A 19,426-nucleotide genomic window follows, 5' to 3' on the forward strand; every position below is an offset into this window, starting at 1 on the left:
CTGAACTAAATTCAAGAACTTCCAGACTCATGTAAGTGCTTTACTGTTTCTTACCCTCTTCCTGTGCTGCATGTTGTATTATGCTAAAAATTTATGTTAAAAATGGGGATTATGGAACTTACTAGTCTATCTGTAACAGTTTATGAAAGAGAAATGTTTTGTGTATTGTGACTTTGAGAATGCCAGGAACAGATGAAAAATGGGATCACCTATTTGCAACCCCTTTTAGGAAGCAGTGTTTCTGCTTTTCTGTGGAAAAAAGTTCAAACTTTCAGCCAGTTCCCTTAAAATATTGGGAAGCATTATTCATATTTGACAGCAACCATAAGACATACTTTTGCTTTCTTCCCTCTCTCCCTGCCTCTACTTCTGCCTAAGAATTTCTGAAGCTAATCTTTGTAGTGAAAACAGTTCACAAAACTTTTCATTTTACTATCATAATACGCTTAAATTATTGTATAGAAGACCATTGATCTGATAGTAGTTTGGCATTATTTGGGGTCCTAGAGTGGTGATTTTATTTATAATGTCTAGCTGAAGTTTTGATAGTTTATAAACTTATATGCATGATTACAGCAGCCAGGCAAGGCTATGTTATTGCCACATTAATTCAAAGTGGATCCCTGCGAGAGCTCAACTTAGAATATAAGCTGAGATGAGCTCTTAGCTACTCAACTGGATCCTAAGGGTAAGTGGCAAATTAAAAATTCATTATTCATTTTAATTGAGGATGATTATCAGTGTTTTAGGAGGCACACTTCAAAGTTCTTCATTTCCCAGTGCAAAACAAGGGAACGCTGAGAAAAACTAGAGTCTCTCTTGAGAAAACAGAGACAAATGAAAGAGCTAAAGAGCCTGTAGGAAACAGACACTGCTGAGTACTGTGGATAATTTCCACTTAGCAGGCCAAATTCACAGCTGATGAATGTTTTGTCCATGAGTTACTATGCCCATTCCCATTCGCATTGTACTTGACCCCAAGTTGGAGTCTTTCCTCAGCATTGCAGATTGAGGTCTCAAAATATTACAAGGAAATGTCTGGAAAAGGCAGGACTGACTCATCAGCTGATGATAGACCCCTGCAGGTCAGTACTATGCTGATATATATTATCTAGGTTGCAATGTTCAGGTTTTTTGTATGTACTTCAGATTTAAGCAGTTCCTAAGCCACTGGTGCAATAGATGTTTGAGCTATCGTAACCTTTGGAGAGTGCCTTTTGTGAGGTTTCCACTAAAGTCTGTAAGAAGATACAGTTGGGGGTGGGGGGAAAGAAAGAAAAATAAGTGGAGGGGAAGAGCCAGCAGGGTATCCGCAACTGGAAACAGAAAAGGTCATTTGCTGTTCTGGAAGTTGTGAGCAGTAGTCCAAATTATGTAAGAGAGGTCTGTAGCCTGTACATCATTGCTCTTCCCTTACAACATATGCTTTTGGCCTGTTTTGCTGATGGAGTAGGGCTTTTGCAGTCTTGCTGTCTGTCCACTCGTTCTGTCAGTACCATCCAGGTACTTCCAGAAAGGCAGAAGCTGTGACCCAGGCCCATGTTCACCCCAAAATGTAGTGTCTGCTGGCCAATTGGCCAGAGCAGACTGGCCCCTCATACACATTCATGATGCCTCTTACCCAGCCAAACACAGTGGATGAGAGATAGAGAGGGAATGACAAGCAATTTTTGATGTGTCTACGAAGTGGGTTTGTTGCTGTAATTGTGGTACAGCTTACTTCACTGTCCACTGGGCCATCCTCACAGAATCAAGTCATTCTTGTTCCCTCTGCACTTTTAGGTAGGCCAGGCCAAAATTAAAAACCATTTCTTTTGCTAAACAGTATTAATCTCTCCTGATCCTTCTCATCCCTGTCTTGTCTATGCCCTATATTCCACATCTCACTCTCCAGATGCTGCTTTTCCCTGATAGTTTCACTTAATTCTGTTAGCACCAGTAAGGTTCCTCACTATTCTTCAGGACAGTTCCCATCAATATTTGCAGATGACCTCTTTCAGATGTTGGCCTCAACATTCTAATCCGTGACCACTGAGCCACAAATCCAAGACCACGTTCCATAAATACTTACTCTGTTCCCATGCTCTTTGCATGTTGTATAGCCTTTGTTTCTGTATGTGTGACAGTATGTGTACATCTTCCTGTTACATTTTTGTTGCTTCATCTAGTTATAGGCATTGAGGCCATCTTGTCTGACAAGTTGCATATCACAAACCCTAAGATTACATACATGCATACAGTATTTCTTTCAAGAAACTCGCAATTTTTTCTAGGAATGAGAATGAATCTTTTTGACAGGAAATGCTTAAGCTTCCTGAGGTACAATTTTCAGCTGCTTCTGGACCTCTCCTACTATGCATTTGACTTTTTTTTTCACACTGATGCATGGCAAAATCCCAATTAATTTATCTCCCCATCCAGCTGGCATCTTTCAGGGCCTCACCAGCAGTACCTGAGCTGCTGTGACAAGAAAAGCAGCATTCTCACTTGCTGCAGGGCACAGAAGCCAGCCTGAACTCTCAGGTTTCTGTTTTCTGGCTCTGCCAACCAACTATATCTTGGTTTCCTTGTCAACTTAAAAATTAGCAAGTCTTTTCAGCTAGAATAGTGGGACATTATGGAAAACCAGTCAGATATATGCAGAACAGAAATGTAATATGTGGTCCTTCCAGGATGAGTGAAATCCTAAAGAATTTTGAGTATTTCTGATTTTTCTAGACCTCATATTGGTTAAAACAATTGACTCTTTCTTGATTAAGTGTGTTGTTTCTGACTCATCTCTCTGGAAGAAAATACTTTTTCTTGCTTTGTTTTTTATTATTGTTGTTTTAAATGAAACGTAGTACTTGTAAAAAAAGTATCTACTTTCCAGGAAACATTTCAAGACACCAATATTAAGAAATCTTCAGATTTAAAACTAAGCTATCTAATGTAAATGTTACCATGTCACAGTCCATGCTGGAGTTCAGACACTGGGAACATGTTATTTTCTGTGAACCAGGTTTCCCAGACAAAGTCAATGTTGCAGACTTCCATTCTCACAATTGAGTAGCCAGCATCATCTCTTTTGCTTTTCTTTTCATAAAGCAACCATAGCAAACTTCCTGTAAGTAATGTAAAAGGGAGGCTAACAACATTTCAAGTAGAAATGCAATTCACATTGAGGTCGCAAACTGAAATTGTCTTTCATAGTCCTTGCAGCCCATCTAAACGGGATTCCTAGTTGAGTCCTTGCAGCTCCCGTGTGGGGACCCTTGAAGTCCCTGGCTTAAGACTTTTGAAAACAAAATTAACAGAGTCAAGACTCGATGCATATAGTAACTGCAGTGGACTCTTCTAGCCTGGAGAATGGGAGAGACATAGCTGTTGAGCATCACCCCAGTAGGGTACCTCCATAGGATTGAGGCCATAGCCTCTGCATCAAGACTATAGCTCTCCTCCTGCTGTATGAAGCTCTTTGCTCTCTTTCCTCATTATTCCTTTCATTATGGTTTTAATAAAAGAATTAATTTTTTTGACTCGGTTGCTAGTAAAGCTTTAGAGCTGCCAGGTTTCACAGGAAAGTATCATATTTCGGGTACAACACAATATCTGTGCCATGTGATGGGACAGGTTTGCATTAAATGTCAGTACATTATTCCCAGCTGTATAGGAGCTTCCTTCTACATGGGATTTGCTGAGACACGTACTGATTCCAGCTTCATTAGTGAAAAGGTGCTTAAATATAAAAATGTCAAAAAAAAGGCTACAATTTTTTAAACTCTTTAAGAGTGATGATCTTTGCTCTGCCTGCACTAGATCTTCTCTTACTGGTCCATTTAAGAAGCCAAGACAATCTCATGCTTTTTGCATCATGTCAGCTCTGCAGGCTCAGCGTGTGCTATATTTACATACAGCTCCTTCCAGGGTCTCTAGCGTTGACAGCAAGCAAGCAGTCTCCTCTTCCAGTTACGATGAATGAGCAGTCCCCTCCTCCCCTGAGACCCACTGTACCCTCTCCATCTCACACTAAGCCTTACCTAGACTGCAGTGCAAGAGCTGATTCCTCTTTGAACGTCAGAAGTTGCAGCTGCTGCTTACTGCAATTGCCCTAGGCCTTTGCACATCTAAATGGGTTTTAAGGTCACTTAAACATAAGTAACAAAGAGATGTATGGAGGTAAAATACAGGATACCATCCCTACAAAGCCCTGAAGAGTTTGTCTGCAATTCAGTTCTATAGTAAATAGATCAATAATAGGAAAAGGAGGGGAGATGAGTATCTTCACAGTAATGTCAATTATATTATGAGGTCAGTGAAATGAAAAGTCTTATTTTCAGATTATTGGCAGCAGGTCACCCTATCTGTTTCAAAATCTCTCTATGCAATAATATTGAAATATTTGGGGTATTTTCTTCATGTCAAGAGTGTGAAGTAGTTCCAGCTTCTGTAACAAATGATGAGGCTAGGAGAGCTGAACTAGGAAAAGCAAGAGAGAAAAAGACCATCCAATGGGTGCAGAGAGCAAAATCCTTCACCATTCAGGCTGCAGAATTGTAATGCATGTTGAAATCATACTTCTCTCATGGGTGTTTTAGATACAAGGCCTAAATGTTCCTTTGACCCTGCCTCAGTTCTGTCTGTTAAATCCTTCCAGGTTAAAACCTGCAGTCAGTTTTTCTGTGCCTAAGCATGTTCATAGAAAGGTAATTTTGTTAAAAATGTGCTTCAAATCGAACGATATGAGAATAATATCACAAGTTTGGCCTTTCAAAAAGAGGCAGAGTTTGTTTGCCTTTCTTGGTTAAAGAAATGCCAATAAACCTTTCTTATTAAAAAGTCTATTAGAATTCATAAACCCTTTGTTCCAACAAGCCCATTTATCTATAATGTTTTTACTCTAAAATGCAACAGCTTGCCATCGTGGACTACGCTTGCATCCAACCTTCCATAAAAGAACAATGGATAGATCCCTGTACTTACTTAAATACTGATTTAGTTATTTTTATGCCAAGTCAGTTCTTCCATCAGAAAACCTAAAGATGATGTTGGACTTTGAGGGGGTACCTGTAAAGATTGCAGTGAGCAGTTTTTGTTGTTTCTACAAAAACTCAGAACTTTTTTTTATGTTTTCTTTCACTGAGTCGCAGCTTATTAACATGTGACAGTAGCACAGTCTTTTCTCCTTTAAATAACACTCCTGTAGCACTGATTGCAGGGAGCGTATGCACATTTACATTCCTTTTTCAGTTTTCCTTCTTGCTGGTGTTTTTAAATTCAGTCAACATTTGGCCAAAGAAATAGTCTTATTTTAGGACTCCAAGCACTAGATCCACCTACTGTATGAAAGCTGTTGAGGATGTGAATGAGTAAATGATGACATTCCTAGTTCTTCCTACATGCTTAGGTTTGGCTAATGCATTGTCAATGTCCATTCCTTTTTTGACCAACGTTTTCTGTAAAATACGAGTTCTGCCACAAGGGCTTCAGTTCAGTTCTGTGACTTCAACTTTGTGCCATTGTTTAAAAAGTATTCAGCTTAAGCGATACCTTCAGACTGAATCACTGAACTTCATTAGACATACAGATCTCAAAACAGCAAAATAAGAAATCGTCATATTTCTATGGAATGTTTTATCAATACATTTCAACTCCTAGTGCTAATGAATTCATGCTGGAAGTTTTTGTGGAAGTCTTTTCAAGTGGCTTAAAGGCCAAAACTATTTAAAATACTTCCCTGAGAAGTTTATACTTAGTTTCAGTGGGGCCTCAAGGTGACACTGAATACTTCCCTTTCACTTTGCATCCTGCATTCCATGTTATGCTGCAGTATCTAAGACTGCAATTTCAGAATAACTTTAAAGTAACTTAATCCCACACATGAGCTCTATCCTCCCTATCTCTTTCTAAAACCCAGGGTGCTAGATCTAGCTTTCACCCCTTCCTAGCACCAGTCTCCATGTTCATGCTTGTCTAGCTAAGCCAGATATTAATCCAACTGAAAACTAACTTTCGAAAAAAGCAAAGACACCTATTTCCTCTTTTTTCACTCCAAGATAATGTACCTCAGACACATGGTGTAAACTTGAGACATATGGTGTGAAATTTGGGGTTGTCCTGTACAGGTACAGGAGTTGGACTTGATGAGTCCTTGTGGGTCCCTTCCAACTCAGGTCATTCTGTGATTCTGTCGTTCTGTGAAATGTCCATATTAGGACTGAGCAGTAAGGGCTTGGCAGCTGTACAGGCTTGGGGCACGCAGAAGTGATCAGGTAACTCAGATCTCCAAATGACATTTATTTAAACAACAAAAAAAATTAAACAAACAAAAATACCAAAAAACAGTTCCCGAATGAAAGTCTGAATAGTTCCACAAGATTCAGTGTTACTTTCTTGTGCAGATTCACTATTTATCAAGCATTATTTGGCCTTGGGTTAAATACTGAAACATTTTGCAAAAGTAGTATTCAGGGATTAAAAAAAACCAGAAGGATAGCATCAGAAAAGAAAGTATATTTTTTTAAAAATCTGCATTTTCCAGCAACTTTAATGTTTTCAACATTTTGCTGTTGCAAATCCCTGTTTGCTGTTTCATGCAAGCTGGTTTTTATTCTTCTCTTTGCAGATCGAATTGCACAGAATATCATTAAATCTCATTTGGAGACATGTCAATATACAATGGAAGAACTACATCAGCTGGCGTGGCAGACCCACACATATGAAGAAATTAAGGTTTACCAGAGCAAGGTACGATCCTGTAATATGCTTTTTCTTCTGCTTTGTATTGTTTGAAGTTGTTAAGTGAGTAATGGGTTTAGCAAGCATATGCTGATGAGTTAGTTTCAAACAGGTCAAAACTGGCTTTCACATATCTTTGAGGAGCAGGTTGCTGAAAGCAAAGGAGTGACACTTCATAAAAAGAAGCATCAGCTTTCCAGCATGTTGAGATATTTGCTACTGTCAAAGCTTAGGCTTGATTATGGAATCCAGCTTTCCATGCTTTGTTTGTTATAACAATTCTAAATATCATGCAGAAATGTACTTGATTTTAATGCAATCAAGGTTGGATCCTCTATTGTAAGAAATTTAAGAAAATAAGACAGCCTAACTTTGTTTCCTTATAATTTTAAAAATACATCCCCTTTTTATGTGAATAACAAGTATCTGTCACTTAGAGACAATATATAATGACAAACTGAAAGTACTCTTTAAACTGAAGCTGTTTAAAACTGTGTGGAAAAATTATCGAATTACACCACATATTTGTTCTACCTCTCTGGTGCCTAGGTCAAGTTCAGACTATTTCCTACTGGCACCTCTTCAGATGCCCTTGCACCAGCATCACTAACAATGATTCTTCGGTCAGACTTCAGTTGGCACATTAGCTGATAATTCCAGAGACTGAGGTGACCCCAGCTTGTTCTTTAAAAGCCAAGGCGCTGTGCAGTACTAGCACGAATAAAAACATCACACAGCTTGCTGAGCTGTGGCATTCAAATCAAGAGTATCTGTTTACCTTTGCACACTTGTGTGTGCAAGGAAAACTACTATCAAGAAGACAAAATTTTGAGGCAATCAGTGTTTAGATCGCAATGATACTTTGACTGTATATTATTTTAAGTTTAAAAATAGCAAAAATATTCTGTGGATGACTTAATAGCACTGGGCTACTTCTCCCCTAAGAGTACTCTGGGATGTTTACATTGTTTGTGCTGCTGTTTGTTGATCTTGCATAAAAGCCAGAATCACATTTTAACATTGAACAATGCATTCTTCTGCTTTGAAGGGGCAGTGACAGTGTTCAGATCACTGGGGCAATCAACTTGTGAAAACAGCCTTCTAATGCAAATTGTTTGGTACCCAGAAAAGCAGAGGTGCTGCCAGCTCTGCCTGGGGATGAGGGTGGAGTCTGAGGAGTGTGCCTTTCTACAAGGCCACCTGAAGCACTTAATGCACTGTTGAACCCAGCTTGCTCACTGCTTTGCTTTTCCATGTGTGTTTTCCTGGAAGACCAGAGAAGCTTTGTGGCAGCAATGTGCCATTCAGATCACCCATGCTATCCAGTACGTAGTGGAGTTTGCGAAGCGCATAACAGGCTTCATGGAACTCTGCCAGAACGACCAAATTCTCCTCCTTAAGTCAGGTGGGTAAATGCTGGAGGCTTGAGACTGGTTTAGCACCCAGCACATTAAACATGTGCTTTGCTGTCTTGTTCTACAAATCAATTTAATTTTAATGGAGCCCTAATTTCAGTCAGTTTCATTAGCTATGTTAACCCTTCTGTATTTTTCCACATTAATCATGTTACTGCCTTCTGAACCCCCTCTGTCTACAGTCAGTTGTGGTTGTTAAGGAAACGTACACACACAACTGTTGCAGAAACTGGAATCTCCAACCTGACATGTGGTGGAAGGACCCTGCAAATTGAGCTGGTCGAATCAGTCATCTGCCACCCTGTAAAATCCCTACTTGTCATTAGTGAAATGAACACAGGCTCTCTGAGGCCTGCCTCTGTGGTAATCTCTAATCTTTTTAATGAGACTACAGAAATACCCTCCAGCCAGTGCACAGGAGGGAAAATCCCTGCTGGCGCCAGTTGGTTTCAGAATAAATGAAAGCGGATTATGGCAGTGTGCTCCGGCCATGCTCTCTCTGCATGCCTAGGTGTGCACATGTGTGCATAAGGACAAGGGGGGAAAAGGGTTACTTCCTTGTCATGGGACTCAGTAATTTCTGTCCTGTGGAGTAATCACGACAAGGTTTGTCGTGATGATGTAGTAACACGATCAAACTCAGGAGAACAAAATGGTATGACCAAGTGAATCATGACTGGTAATTAACTGCGTTCACCCTGTCATATCAGTTTCTTGCTCCCTCCACATGTAAAAGGCTGGAAGGTGTCTCATTAAAGGATAAGAAGTGGTTCCTATTTCAAGAAAGTGGTCTTTATGAAGGCTGAAAGCCAATGTGAATCAGCATTCTCCACCTAGAGGGCTGTGGCTTGACGCAGGCTGGACTGAGGTGGTGAGCATAGGTGCAGAGGGAAGGGAGACAGAGACCCTGGGAACATGTAGGCAACGTCCTGGGAAAATGGAGTCATAGCATGAGAACTATTTTTTTAAAGCTCATACTAATTTTGAAAATTCTGCAGATGCCAGTGTACCCTAAGCAACTTCCTTGATTTGACTGGCCAATCCAACAATACAGCTGCACCTTCAGGACTGCACTGTCAGATGACTGTGTTTAGCTTCAGCATGTATTCAGGTTTTATTTTCTGGTCTGCTGTTAATGCTGAGCAGGAGTTAGAAAATCAAGAGTTTTCACTCCAAAACATGCCTGCAAAAGGATCCTCAGATTTAGAGTTCCTCTTACAGGAGATTTATATTTAGTTAAGGGGTGTTTAAAGTATTTTCCCTTCATTTTCGCAGTTAGGAAATAAAAGGGAAAGATGAGGAGGAAAGGAAAAAAACCAAAAAAAAACCCTAATGCTTCCTTTGGCTATTCCCAAACCTGAAAGAATAATAAAACTCAGTTTACGGGTGTTCTTGACAATATTTTGACTATTATTTTCTCTCTAAAACCAGTTTGCAATGTTATCCTCTTCCAGCCAAATTAAAGTGGATTTATGTATGCATTGAATGAAGCTGCTATTTTTGTATAAAAAGGTTTAGTTACTGAGAAGTTGTTTCAGTAAGTGCCAGATTTTCACAATTAAATATTTCAATTTGAAAATATTTGCTCGTGTCTAAATTCAGATTAAGTCCAGGCTGCCAGTTTGCTGCTATGGAGGGGTGGGGTGGGGGGGTGATGGTGGGCAGAGGGAGGAATCAACCTAAAGAAAAGATGGTTAGGCTGGACCAGAAATTAGCCCTTTCTGTAACCAAAGTAGACTGAAATTTATTTGTTTCATTCAGAGATATATCATCTAGATGCCTTAAGAGAGCATCTACTCCTGCTGATGTTTCCAGTGACCAATGCAGTGACCAGTGACCTAAATATTTTCCTGAGCTTTTTTTAGTCTGATGTTTTGCAGTAATGTGTGGTACTTCTGCTCTTTTTCATCTCTGATAGGCTGCTTGGAAGTGGTTTTGGTGAGAATGTGCCGTGCCTTCAACCCACTCAATAATACTGTTCTGTTTGAAGGGAAGTATGGAGGGATGCAAATGTTTAAAGCCTTGGGTATGTTGGTGTTCTTCTTTTCAACCAGTTACATTCCGCCACATAGTGACAGACTTTTCTTCCTGAAAATATTGCCCCACAATGAAAATCTCTAGTAAATGTTTAATCTCCAAACCTCCACATGTCTAGGCTGGAACTGAGAAAGAAAAAAAAGATTGCCCCACTAGCTGGTAGCAGTAATAGGTGTTTTTCTCTTGTATGAGAAAAACACATGAGGGTATTTCGTCTGAAGTTTTCAGAAAATGTGAGTTTATGGCAGGACCAAGCAGTTTATCTTCACAGTTCATTTATGCTTGATATATCAGATTACTCCCACTAATTGTGTCCTGTGGAAGGCAATTATAGCCCCAGCAACAAAGGGACTAAAATGATGAACTACTCAAAATATGGATGACTTAACCTAAAATACTGTTTTGCTTAAAGCTTACGCTCATTTAGATTCATGTACTGAAACAATTACTTCATTTCTCAACATGATATTGAGTGCCACCTGAAATATTAATAGCTAAGTGGATGGCTTTTGCCCATCTCTAAGACTGATACATTATCAGAAATTTGTTCAAGACCAAACTCAGAGAGATATTTACTTCAAATGTGTATGTTCATCATGTAGGTATACATTTGTCTTATTTGTATATGGATAATTATAACACTACTTTGCAAGCTTAAAGCATTTATTAATGTGCAGTAGTTGATTTATTTTCGTGTTTATGACGTTTTCACAAGTTTTCATAAATATTTGTACTGTTAAGACTGATCCTTCATACCTCTTAGACTTAATATCTGTTTAGAAATAGCATTTCTTTCACCACTGGGAAAATGAAACCCTCTTCTAAGATGTCTTTTCAATTTTTGTAGAGGTCATGCCCCTAACTCTTAATATTTTTTGTCCTTCAGTGGGTGTTTTAGTGATATTTTTGGGGGGTAGGTGGAATTTTAATAGTTGATGAAAGACACTTGTTTTAGAAGTACAGATATTCACTCAAAACTTTTTTTGACACCAAAACTATCCACTTTTTGTGGCAGGTTAAAGAGCTGACAAATTTCTAGCACTGATTTTGTCCTCTGTGTTCTGCAGGTTCTGATGATCTGGTGAATGAAGCATTTGACTTTGCAAAGAATTTATGTTCCTTACAGCTTACTGAGGAGGAGATTGCCTTGTTTTCATCTGCTGTTCTGATATCCCCAGGTAGTTTTTCATTCCAAACACCACAATAATTTTTTTTTCCATCCTTGTCCACTTCTGTTTCTATTTACATGGCCAGCTGTTTAAGCTATATTAAGCAATATTGAACAATGTATTAAGCAATGGAAGGGTACCTGAATTAGTCAAATATACCTCACTCTCTTTTTGGTAAATTGTCAGCAATTACACATGCTGGAGAAAGATCCAAAAATGTGGGCATAACAGATATGGAGCAGGATTGTGTGGACAAGCAGTGGAAGCTGGTATTCCTCCAGGCCGCGTACAGAGAAGCATAGAACTCAGGAGGTCCATGTTCCTCCTGGCATTCTCAGGGAGCTCAGTCTTCAAAACCCTGGGATGCTTATACAGTTCCTAACTATGAGGGGCCTTTTCTATGTGTATAAGAACAGGAGCAGTAAAAAGCTGGATGACATCCTCTCTGAATTTAGCTCTAGGTGAGAGGTGGTGATTCCAGGGACAACTCATTTTTTTTGTGTATTCGTATATCATAACTGTGCACAGGCAAGCATGCGTTCAGTGAGTGCTGGCTCTCCGAACACAAAGAAGAGGGTTTTGTGATTGAATTGACTCAAAAGCTGGATCTAGTACACTTTGAGTTCCCACAAAGAGTAACCTCTTGAAAGGCCTTGGCAAAAAATCCCACCATTAATTGTTTTTCCAGCCTGTTCTGCTAAAGGCTTCCTCTAGGTCACTTTGCCCTTTTGCACATCTGTGGTGGAGATTATGTTAGGCAGAATTAGACCAACGCAGATGGTGTCAACATGTCATCATTAATGACACCTACTGAAAGGACTCTGTTCCTTTTATTTTCCCTTTAAGCAATTCTTGCAGTCATCTACCTGGAGTGGAAATAGTTGAACTGGTGGTTCTACATGATGTTTGGCTAGAGTGTTCCTGAGAGGAGCTTGCGAACAGCCACCATTTCCTCTTCAGAGATGTCCCAGCTTCATTCAGGAGTGAGAGTTGCTTGTGGATTGTCCCCCAGATGCCCTGGGATCCTCTGGGAGGGGACTTGCAGTGTCCTGATGGTTCCTTGTCCATCAGCTCTCCTTCAATCTTAAAAAACAAAGCTACAAGTATGACAGAGATGTGCAGCCAGTGCCTGTTCCTGGTTAGCATAAGTAGGCTATTCAGCAGACTGACTTTGTGCAAAACTGAAGACAACCTGGAAATTTGTTTGAGGTCTGGGCTGTGAAGTTCATCAGTAAGATGTTAACAGAGACTGCAGAAATGGTTTTGGCATTTCCAATTGACTCCACGTTAGCAAGCCAAAGGAAGCAGAAGGAGGGTGGCAGGATCATTGTAAGCAGGATCTATATTTCTCTTTTGTAACAGATAGAGTTGTTTTACTCCTCAGCTTGTTTTCTTAGAGCTAGGAACAGGAAGAATAGGAGTTAGCTGAACAGACAGAAACAATAAGATCATTTTGAAGCTGACTTCAGAGCACTTTGGATTAGATGAGGGGCATCTAATCTATAGGAAGAAAGAGAATTCAGTTAGGAATTTTTAGCCAAACGGGGTGTAAGTTATATTTGTCTCCCACATGATCTTGGAAAGGAAAACAACTTACAGTCTTATTCCAGAAAATCGCAGAAAGCTTCTAGCATTTCAGATTGTCCTGTGCCTTAGGCCTGGGCAAAACCAATCTACGTAATGGAAATTTTCCCATTGATTTTAATGGATTTTGGATCAAGTAATTTATGAAATGTGCTTAGTTGCAGGTAGGCATTGGGTGGACATCAAAATTCTGGTTCAGCTCTGCAATTCTGCGTGCAGCTCTTTAGTTTTTGGAGCACCAAAATCTCTTGTATTCTCCTAGCAGTTCAAGTTCCCTGAGTATCCACACTCACTTCTACTTCTTCCAGCTATACTAAGTACTTGAAAAAGCTAGCAACTCAGCACTGGCTTTGAGCAGCTGTTTTACAGGCATGTGTTGTAAAAAAAACCATATTAACTCTAATAATGCATTTCAGCCCTTATATACATCAGTCCTGATACAGCCATTTAGAGCTGCGTGTCTCCTGAATAGTAGTTTTTGTTTCTGCTAAGTAGCACAGGTTAGTAGAGGCAATTCTGAGGGGTTTTTTCACTATAGTCAAGGTCCAGGATTTAATGTGGTGCTACAAGATTAAATATTTCAATAAGCCACAGGTCCCAATTTCACATCCAAGGTAGCTTTTTCTTACTTGCAAGAGGAAACATACAGTGTCTCCTAATCTTTTAGTAACAACAAAAAAAAAAATAAATTAAGGTAGTTGATCCATGTTGACTACTTATTTCTAAAGTCTGTAAGCATGTGTATCTTTTGTCATAGAAGACGCAATAAGAGAGAAATGGTGGGTTGCAGCAACATGTACCTAAGTGAAGGCAATCTCTCTTCCTTAAAAAGATTTCAAATTTGTGTTCTGCAGATAAGCCCCATTTCAGCTGGTATGCTAAGTATGGGAGTAGGAAGGCAGAGAAAGCCAGTGCAGATTGAACTGACATTGATATTTACTATTTATTTTCTTACAAAAATGAACAATAGAGGAATAAATAATTGCCTTCCACACTAGATGTTCCGATTTCTTCACAATAAAATGTTTCATCTTAGTAACATATGTAAAAATCAAAAAATAAATCACTGCTTCACAGAAGTACCTGCACCAGTCCTTCCATCCAACAATATAAGTACACAGAGATTCCCTCTGAGAAATGCATTCAAGTTTCTTCTATACAGAAGGCACCATCCTGAAAGGCAATTCTTGGGCCTTTGATCCAGTCTGCTGGAAACAAAGCAGTCCTATCAGGAGCAACAGAACTTAAAAACATCAATTATTTCAGTTGCTAAGGTTGCAAAGCCCAGTGTCACACCCATTTTCCATCTGATTCAGAGCATAAATCTAGATTTTCCACTTTAGAGTGGACCTAACCACTCTGCTTGGAGGTGATTCTTTGCCTTGATTTCTGATTTCAAAAGTTAAAACATTGTAGAAGGAGTCCAGTAAAGGTTTTAGAAGAATCTCTGTGAGCAAACATGCCAGAGGTAGGTGGCAAGACACTAAACTGCCATATGTGTGCCAGTGCCTCTTCTGAAATTGCAAAAGCAGATCTTGTAAGATGTTCCTCGTCTTCTTTCCTGCACTGTTCTCTAGCCTAGTGGCCTGTTCACTCTTTAAAGTTACACTAGGTCAAAACCCAAAAGGAAAACTACAGAATTGAACCATTGCTTCTTATCATAGAATCATAGAACTATAAAATAGTTTGGATTGGAAGGGGCCCTTAAAGGTCTTCTAGTTCAACTTCCCCCTGCAGTGAATAGGGACATCGTCAAGGCTGCTCAGAGCCCTGTCCATCCTGACCTTGATTGTTTCCGGGGATGGGCCATCTACCACCTCTCTGGAAAACCAGTTCCAGTGTTTCAGCCCCTTATTTTAAAAAATCTCATACTTATATCTCGTCTAAATATACCTTGTTTAAGTTTAAAATAATTTCTCCTGTCACAACAGGCCCTGTTAAAATTTTTATCCCCATCATTCTTATGCGCCCCCTTTAAGGACTGAAAGGCCACAATAATGTCTCCCCAGAGCCTTCTCTTCGCCAGGCTGAACAAGCTCAACTCTCTCAGTCCTTCTTTACAGGGGAGTTATTCTATCCCTCTGATCATTTTTGTGGACCTCCTCTGGACTTGCTCCAATAAGTTCATGTCTTTCCTCTGCTGAGAACTCCAGACATGAATGCAGTACTTCAGATGGGGTCTCTAATACATAGGTTCTCTAGTACCTAGGTCCTGTATGGGTAGGCACTGATCTCTTGACTTTGTCTTGCACTTTTGTAAATATAACTAGAAGGACATGGGGAATTTCAGCCAAATTTGCACGTGGTTTTCAGGTAGTAGAAACTATGTTTTGGGAGGTGAACTTAATATCCATTATAATAGTTTCACCTAGCTCTTGTCATGAATTTAAGAACTCTAGTGTTATATACAGCATGCTTCATGACAGAGAAGTGATTAAATCTGACATCCAACAGCCTCAGTCTATTTTTAAGCTTATTCTTAAATAAAAATCTTTATCCTTGTTCTTAGATAGATCTTTAAGGATTGCTCTCTATGATAAATATTTTTAGTTCCAATCTGCCACAATAGGCCTTGATTTTACATTGCTGAAAGATATGTTTTTCCAATAACATAAAATTTGGCACCTAACCCATGAAGTCTTAAATTACTGTGTGCTTTTTTGTGTAGATGGTGCATGTGCTTTCAGCGAATTCTGTTTCTATGGCCACTGGTGGCACAGGATCCACTGGCTTACTTTCTGGGGGAAGGATTCTCTAAGCTTTATAAAAAGATTATTATATTTTCCTGATCATATGTTAAGTAGCTAAAGGTTTGGTTTTGTCTCTTTTCACTCTGCTGGTGATGGACTCTTCATGTACCCCACTGCACAGACAACTGACAGAATTATTCTCCTGTGATGAAATACTGTTCAGTTCCAGCCTGTGCAGCATGTGTTCTCACTGAAATGTTTGACTTGTATTATTTTATGGATTATTTTAGTGACTGGGAAATGGTGAAACAGTTGTGAAAGTTAAGGAGATTTTCCTGCACTTTTCAATTTGTACATGAAAATTCACGCCCTGTAATAAAATGGATGCTCTGATTTCGTTCCTGTTTGAAAGCTTAAGTCTATACCCAAGAATTGGTCTGGATTGAGGGAGAGAAGGAGAAAGAAACAAGTTTGCAGCATAGGAAAACAGCAGATTTAATGGTGCTGTAAACATGCTGTATTAATGCTTTGGGGGTTAGCTTGGGGGCTGCTGCTCCTCTTTCTCTGTGTTTGTCTCCACAAGCTATGACTTGTGAGAATATAGATCTTAAAGGAAGACCTCCTACACTTGGGGTTTGAGTTCAGAAGAAGTCATATAGGTTTCCAAACAATTCTGTATGTAACTATTATTCTCCCAGATAATCTTTTATTTTGTGTTGTTTAAAAAGACAACATTTTTAAATAATGAGAAATCTGCACTTCAAGACATTGCAACAACTCATAATTCTTTTGAATTATTAAAGAAATACTTTTGAAGGAAGCCATTTCTTTTTATTCACAATGTAATTTTTGTTAGCAAAATTTTAGGCTAGTAAATAATGGTATCTATTTTATTTTGATTTTTAAATAATTATAGTCTATCATTTTCAAAGAATTGTTTTGATCAACATATTTATTATTTATGTATTAAGACACTGAGATATCATGATATGTTTTTCACCTATCCGGTAAAAAGCTAGAAGAACACTGATTATACCAACAGAGAATAATAAAATGGTTGGGCCTTGTTTCATCCCTACTCCCATCTTTATCTCTAACATCGTTGTTTAAACAAAGAGATGCAGAGGCAACATTGTGTTGCTGTACACTCTTCTCTATTAGTTAAACTTTCAGGTGATCCTTTAATGGATTAAGATGCTTTGTGTCTGAAACAGTCTTAATTATCATGCAGTCCTTTCTCATGGTAGTTATGATTGCTGTGAATGCTCGCCAGCATCAGACACTGTGTTCATCTTTGAGCACGCCCCATATTTGTACATTCTTGCTTTCCATTTTCTCAGATCGAGCCTGGTTAATAGAGCCAAGGAAGGTCCAGAAGCTTCAGGAAAAGATTTACTTTGCACTTCAACATGTGATCCAGAAGAACCATCTTGACAATGAGACGCTGGCAAAGGTAAACTGTCAAAACAAAGAACTGAACAATCCTTGATAGCAACTCCTATTTCGTAGCTATTTCTCCATATATTGCTGCATTAATGCAAGTTAAAAGCAGCACACTGTGTACTTGCAAGGTATAAGAAAAGTAAGAATTGTTTTATTCTTATCCATGGTTCCTTTTACTCCATATATTTTTCAATCCACTAATCTTTTTAATTGGTACCTTAGCAAGACTACCTTTAACAATACACCTGGAGGCAGTTCCTCATTAGATGTATTTTTGGCACTTGGCTAAAATTTTCAGGACAGTTGTTTTTAGCCTCTGACAATAAGAACAATGTCTGGTCCTTGGATGGGTTGTTTCGATCAAGGTGTTAATGTAGTTCATTTTTGGAAACTGTAATTTGTACTAAATCTGCCTTGTCCTTCTTCCTTTTCTTTTTATTTTAATGTTGCACAGTTAGTAGCCAAGATACCAACCATTACTGCACTTTGCAACTTGCACGGAGAGAAACTACAGGTATTTAAGCAATCTCACCCAGATATAGTGAACACACTGTTTCCTCCACTATACAAGGAGCTTTTCAATCCAGACTCAACAACTGGCTGCAAGTGAAGGGGATAGTAGAATTTTCACATAGTCATGGAATGCGTCACTAGTAAGACAAAAAGAAATGTTTTCATGAAGAACTTATTAAAAATGTCACTACTGCAACACTAGGAATGTCCTGCACTTAATAGAATTATTTTTCACCGCTACAGTTTGAAGAATGTAAATATGCAACTCTGAGTGGGGATGTCTTTTTTCTCTATTCTTTGTTTACCTTTTTTTTTTTTTTTTAACTGACAATGAATATACAAATATAGGACACTGGGTGTTACCTTTTTTTTTAAAGTTTATTTTATTGGAGGATGTTTTGGGAGACAGTTGTTCCTAGAATTTTATTGTAGATATACCTGAGAATAGAGCAGTACTTTGCAGTATTACTCTTGTTGTTTATTGTTCAAATATAATTTAAGAAAATTCCACTTACTGGACTTGCCTATTTCTATGTTTTTAGATAGTTTAATGCATGTGGAAATTTGTAGCTGTCTTGGAAATTATGGTGCATGTATGGAATACACATATATATATATGTGCTATATACTTTTATATATATATATATGTAGGTATTATATGCATACATGCTGTAGCTTAAAAATCCCATGCCTACTTTAAAAGGATGCTCAGACTGGCTGCCATGCATTTCTTACTCTCCAAGTAATGTATTACATTTACTTTGAGCAATCAAGATTTGTTTTGCCAGTCAGTTAAATTATCAGCTGCCAATGTGTGATGACAGGATCACATCTGAGATTTGTGTAATGTAGTGCATGTGTGCAGTCTGTAAATGAAACATTAGGAATGTATCAATGGTGCAGAAGCCTTGTCTGGATTATTTTAGTGGAGAGAGGAACAAGTTTTTTAGAACTTTCTCCCTGTTACAGGGATAGAGCATATATAAAAGTGAACAATGTAGGACCTGATGTCAGTAAAGTATCTGAAACATGGAGTGAAAATGTAGGGTATCCCACACATACTTCTACCTAATTCCGCACATGGTTTTATTATATATATATATATATATATATACTGCTGTGAAAATTAATTGCAAGGCTTGGTTTGTTTTTTGCCAGACACAATGGAAAGACATGTAGTGAACTCAGTGAAAACTATAGGAAGCCTAAAATGTAGCTCTAAAGAGTAGAAGCAGAGGGAGGAAGGGAGGGAAAGAGAAGGGAAGTCAAAACAAGCAATGTCCATGGTTACAAAGGCAAATACAGCTAGCACTGTTTCTGACATAGCCATCATCTGAATAGGACTGATGGTTTCCATTACACACATGCATACATGTATGTTACATACACATGCATAATGCGTGTGTGTGTATATATATATATGCATGTATATAACTCTATACATATATAGTGTTGAATTTAGATGCACTTCAGGTGGGGAGCAAGGGCTTGGGGCTTTCTTTTTGACTGTCTCTGAATTGACTTTATATGTATTTGCTTGCAAAACCAAAGGCAAACAGAGAGGAGAATGGAATACTGCCACGGACTTAATCTTGTGGATTAATTAAATTTAATTAGCAGTCGTGATTAATGTGTTTGGATTCTGCCAGAGGTACAAAACATACACTTTTTAGCTATGGAAGAGAAATTCAGCTTCTGCTATGTCTTGGTCCTTATCATCACTTTTACCCATAGTGAGCATTTTCAGAGAGAATCTCAAAACTCTCTACAACAGTATTAAGAGGAATCAGGCAGTAGAGCAGAAATTAAGTGAAGGCAAGATTGCAAGCAGACTTATTTCTTTATTTCAAATCACATA

General features: G+C 38.6%; 1 protein-coding gene across 2 annotated transcripts in view; it reads left to right on the plus strand.

Annotated features, from left to right (window-relative positions):
• The window catches only part of RORB (RAR related orphan receptor B), a 140,781-nt gene extending 121,994 nt beyond the window's left edge, over positions 1 to 18,787 (plus strand). For both annotated transcript variants that reach the window (XM_069879882.1, XM_069879881.1), the window contains exons 5-10: positions 6,605 to 6,726; positions 7,990 to 8,122; positions 10,051 to 10,158; positions 11,237 to 11,347; positions 16,953 to 17,065; positions 17,510 to 18,787. In XM_069879882.1, coding sequence (XP_069735983.1) covers positions 6,605 to 6,726; positions 7,990 to 8,122; positions 10,051 to 10,158; positions 11,237 to 11,347; positions 16,953 to 17,065; positions 17,510 to 17,665 — 743 coding nt within the window. In that variant the 3' untranslated portion in view covers positions 17,666 to 18,787. The remainder of the gene's footprint in view (positions 1 to 6,604; positions 6,727 to 7,989; positions 8,123 to 10,050; positions 10,159 to 11,236; positions 11,348 to 16,952; positions 17,066 to 17,509) is intronic.
• Positions 18,788 to 19,426: the final 639 nt, after the last annotated feature.

The sequence above is a fragment of the Phaenicophaeus curvirostris genome, chromosome Z (genome assembly GCF_032191515.1).
Source record: "Phaenicophaeus curvirostris isolate KB17595 chromosome Z, BPBGC_Pcur_1.0, whole genome shotgun sequence".
Taxonomy (NCBI): Eukaryota; Metazoa; Chordata; class Aves; order Cuculiformes; family Cuculidae; genus Phaenicophaeus; species Phaenicophaeus curvirostris.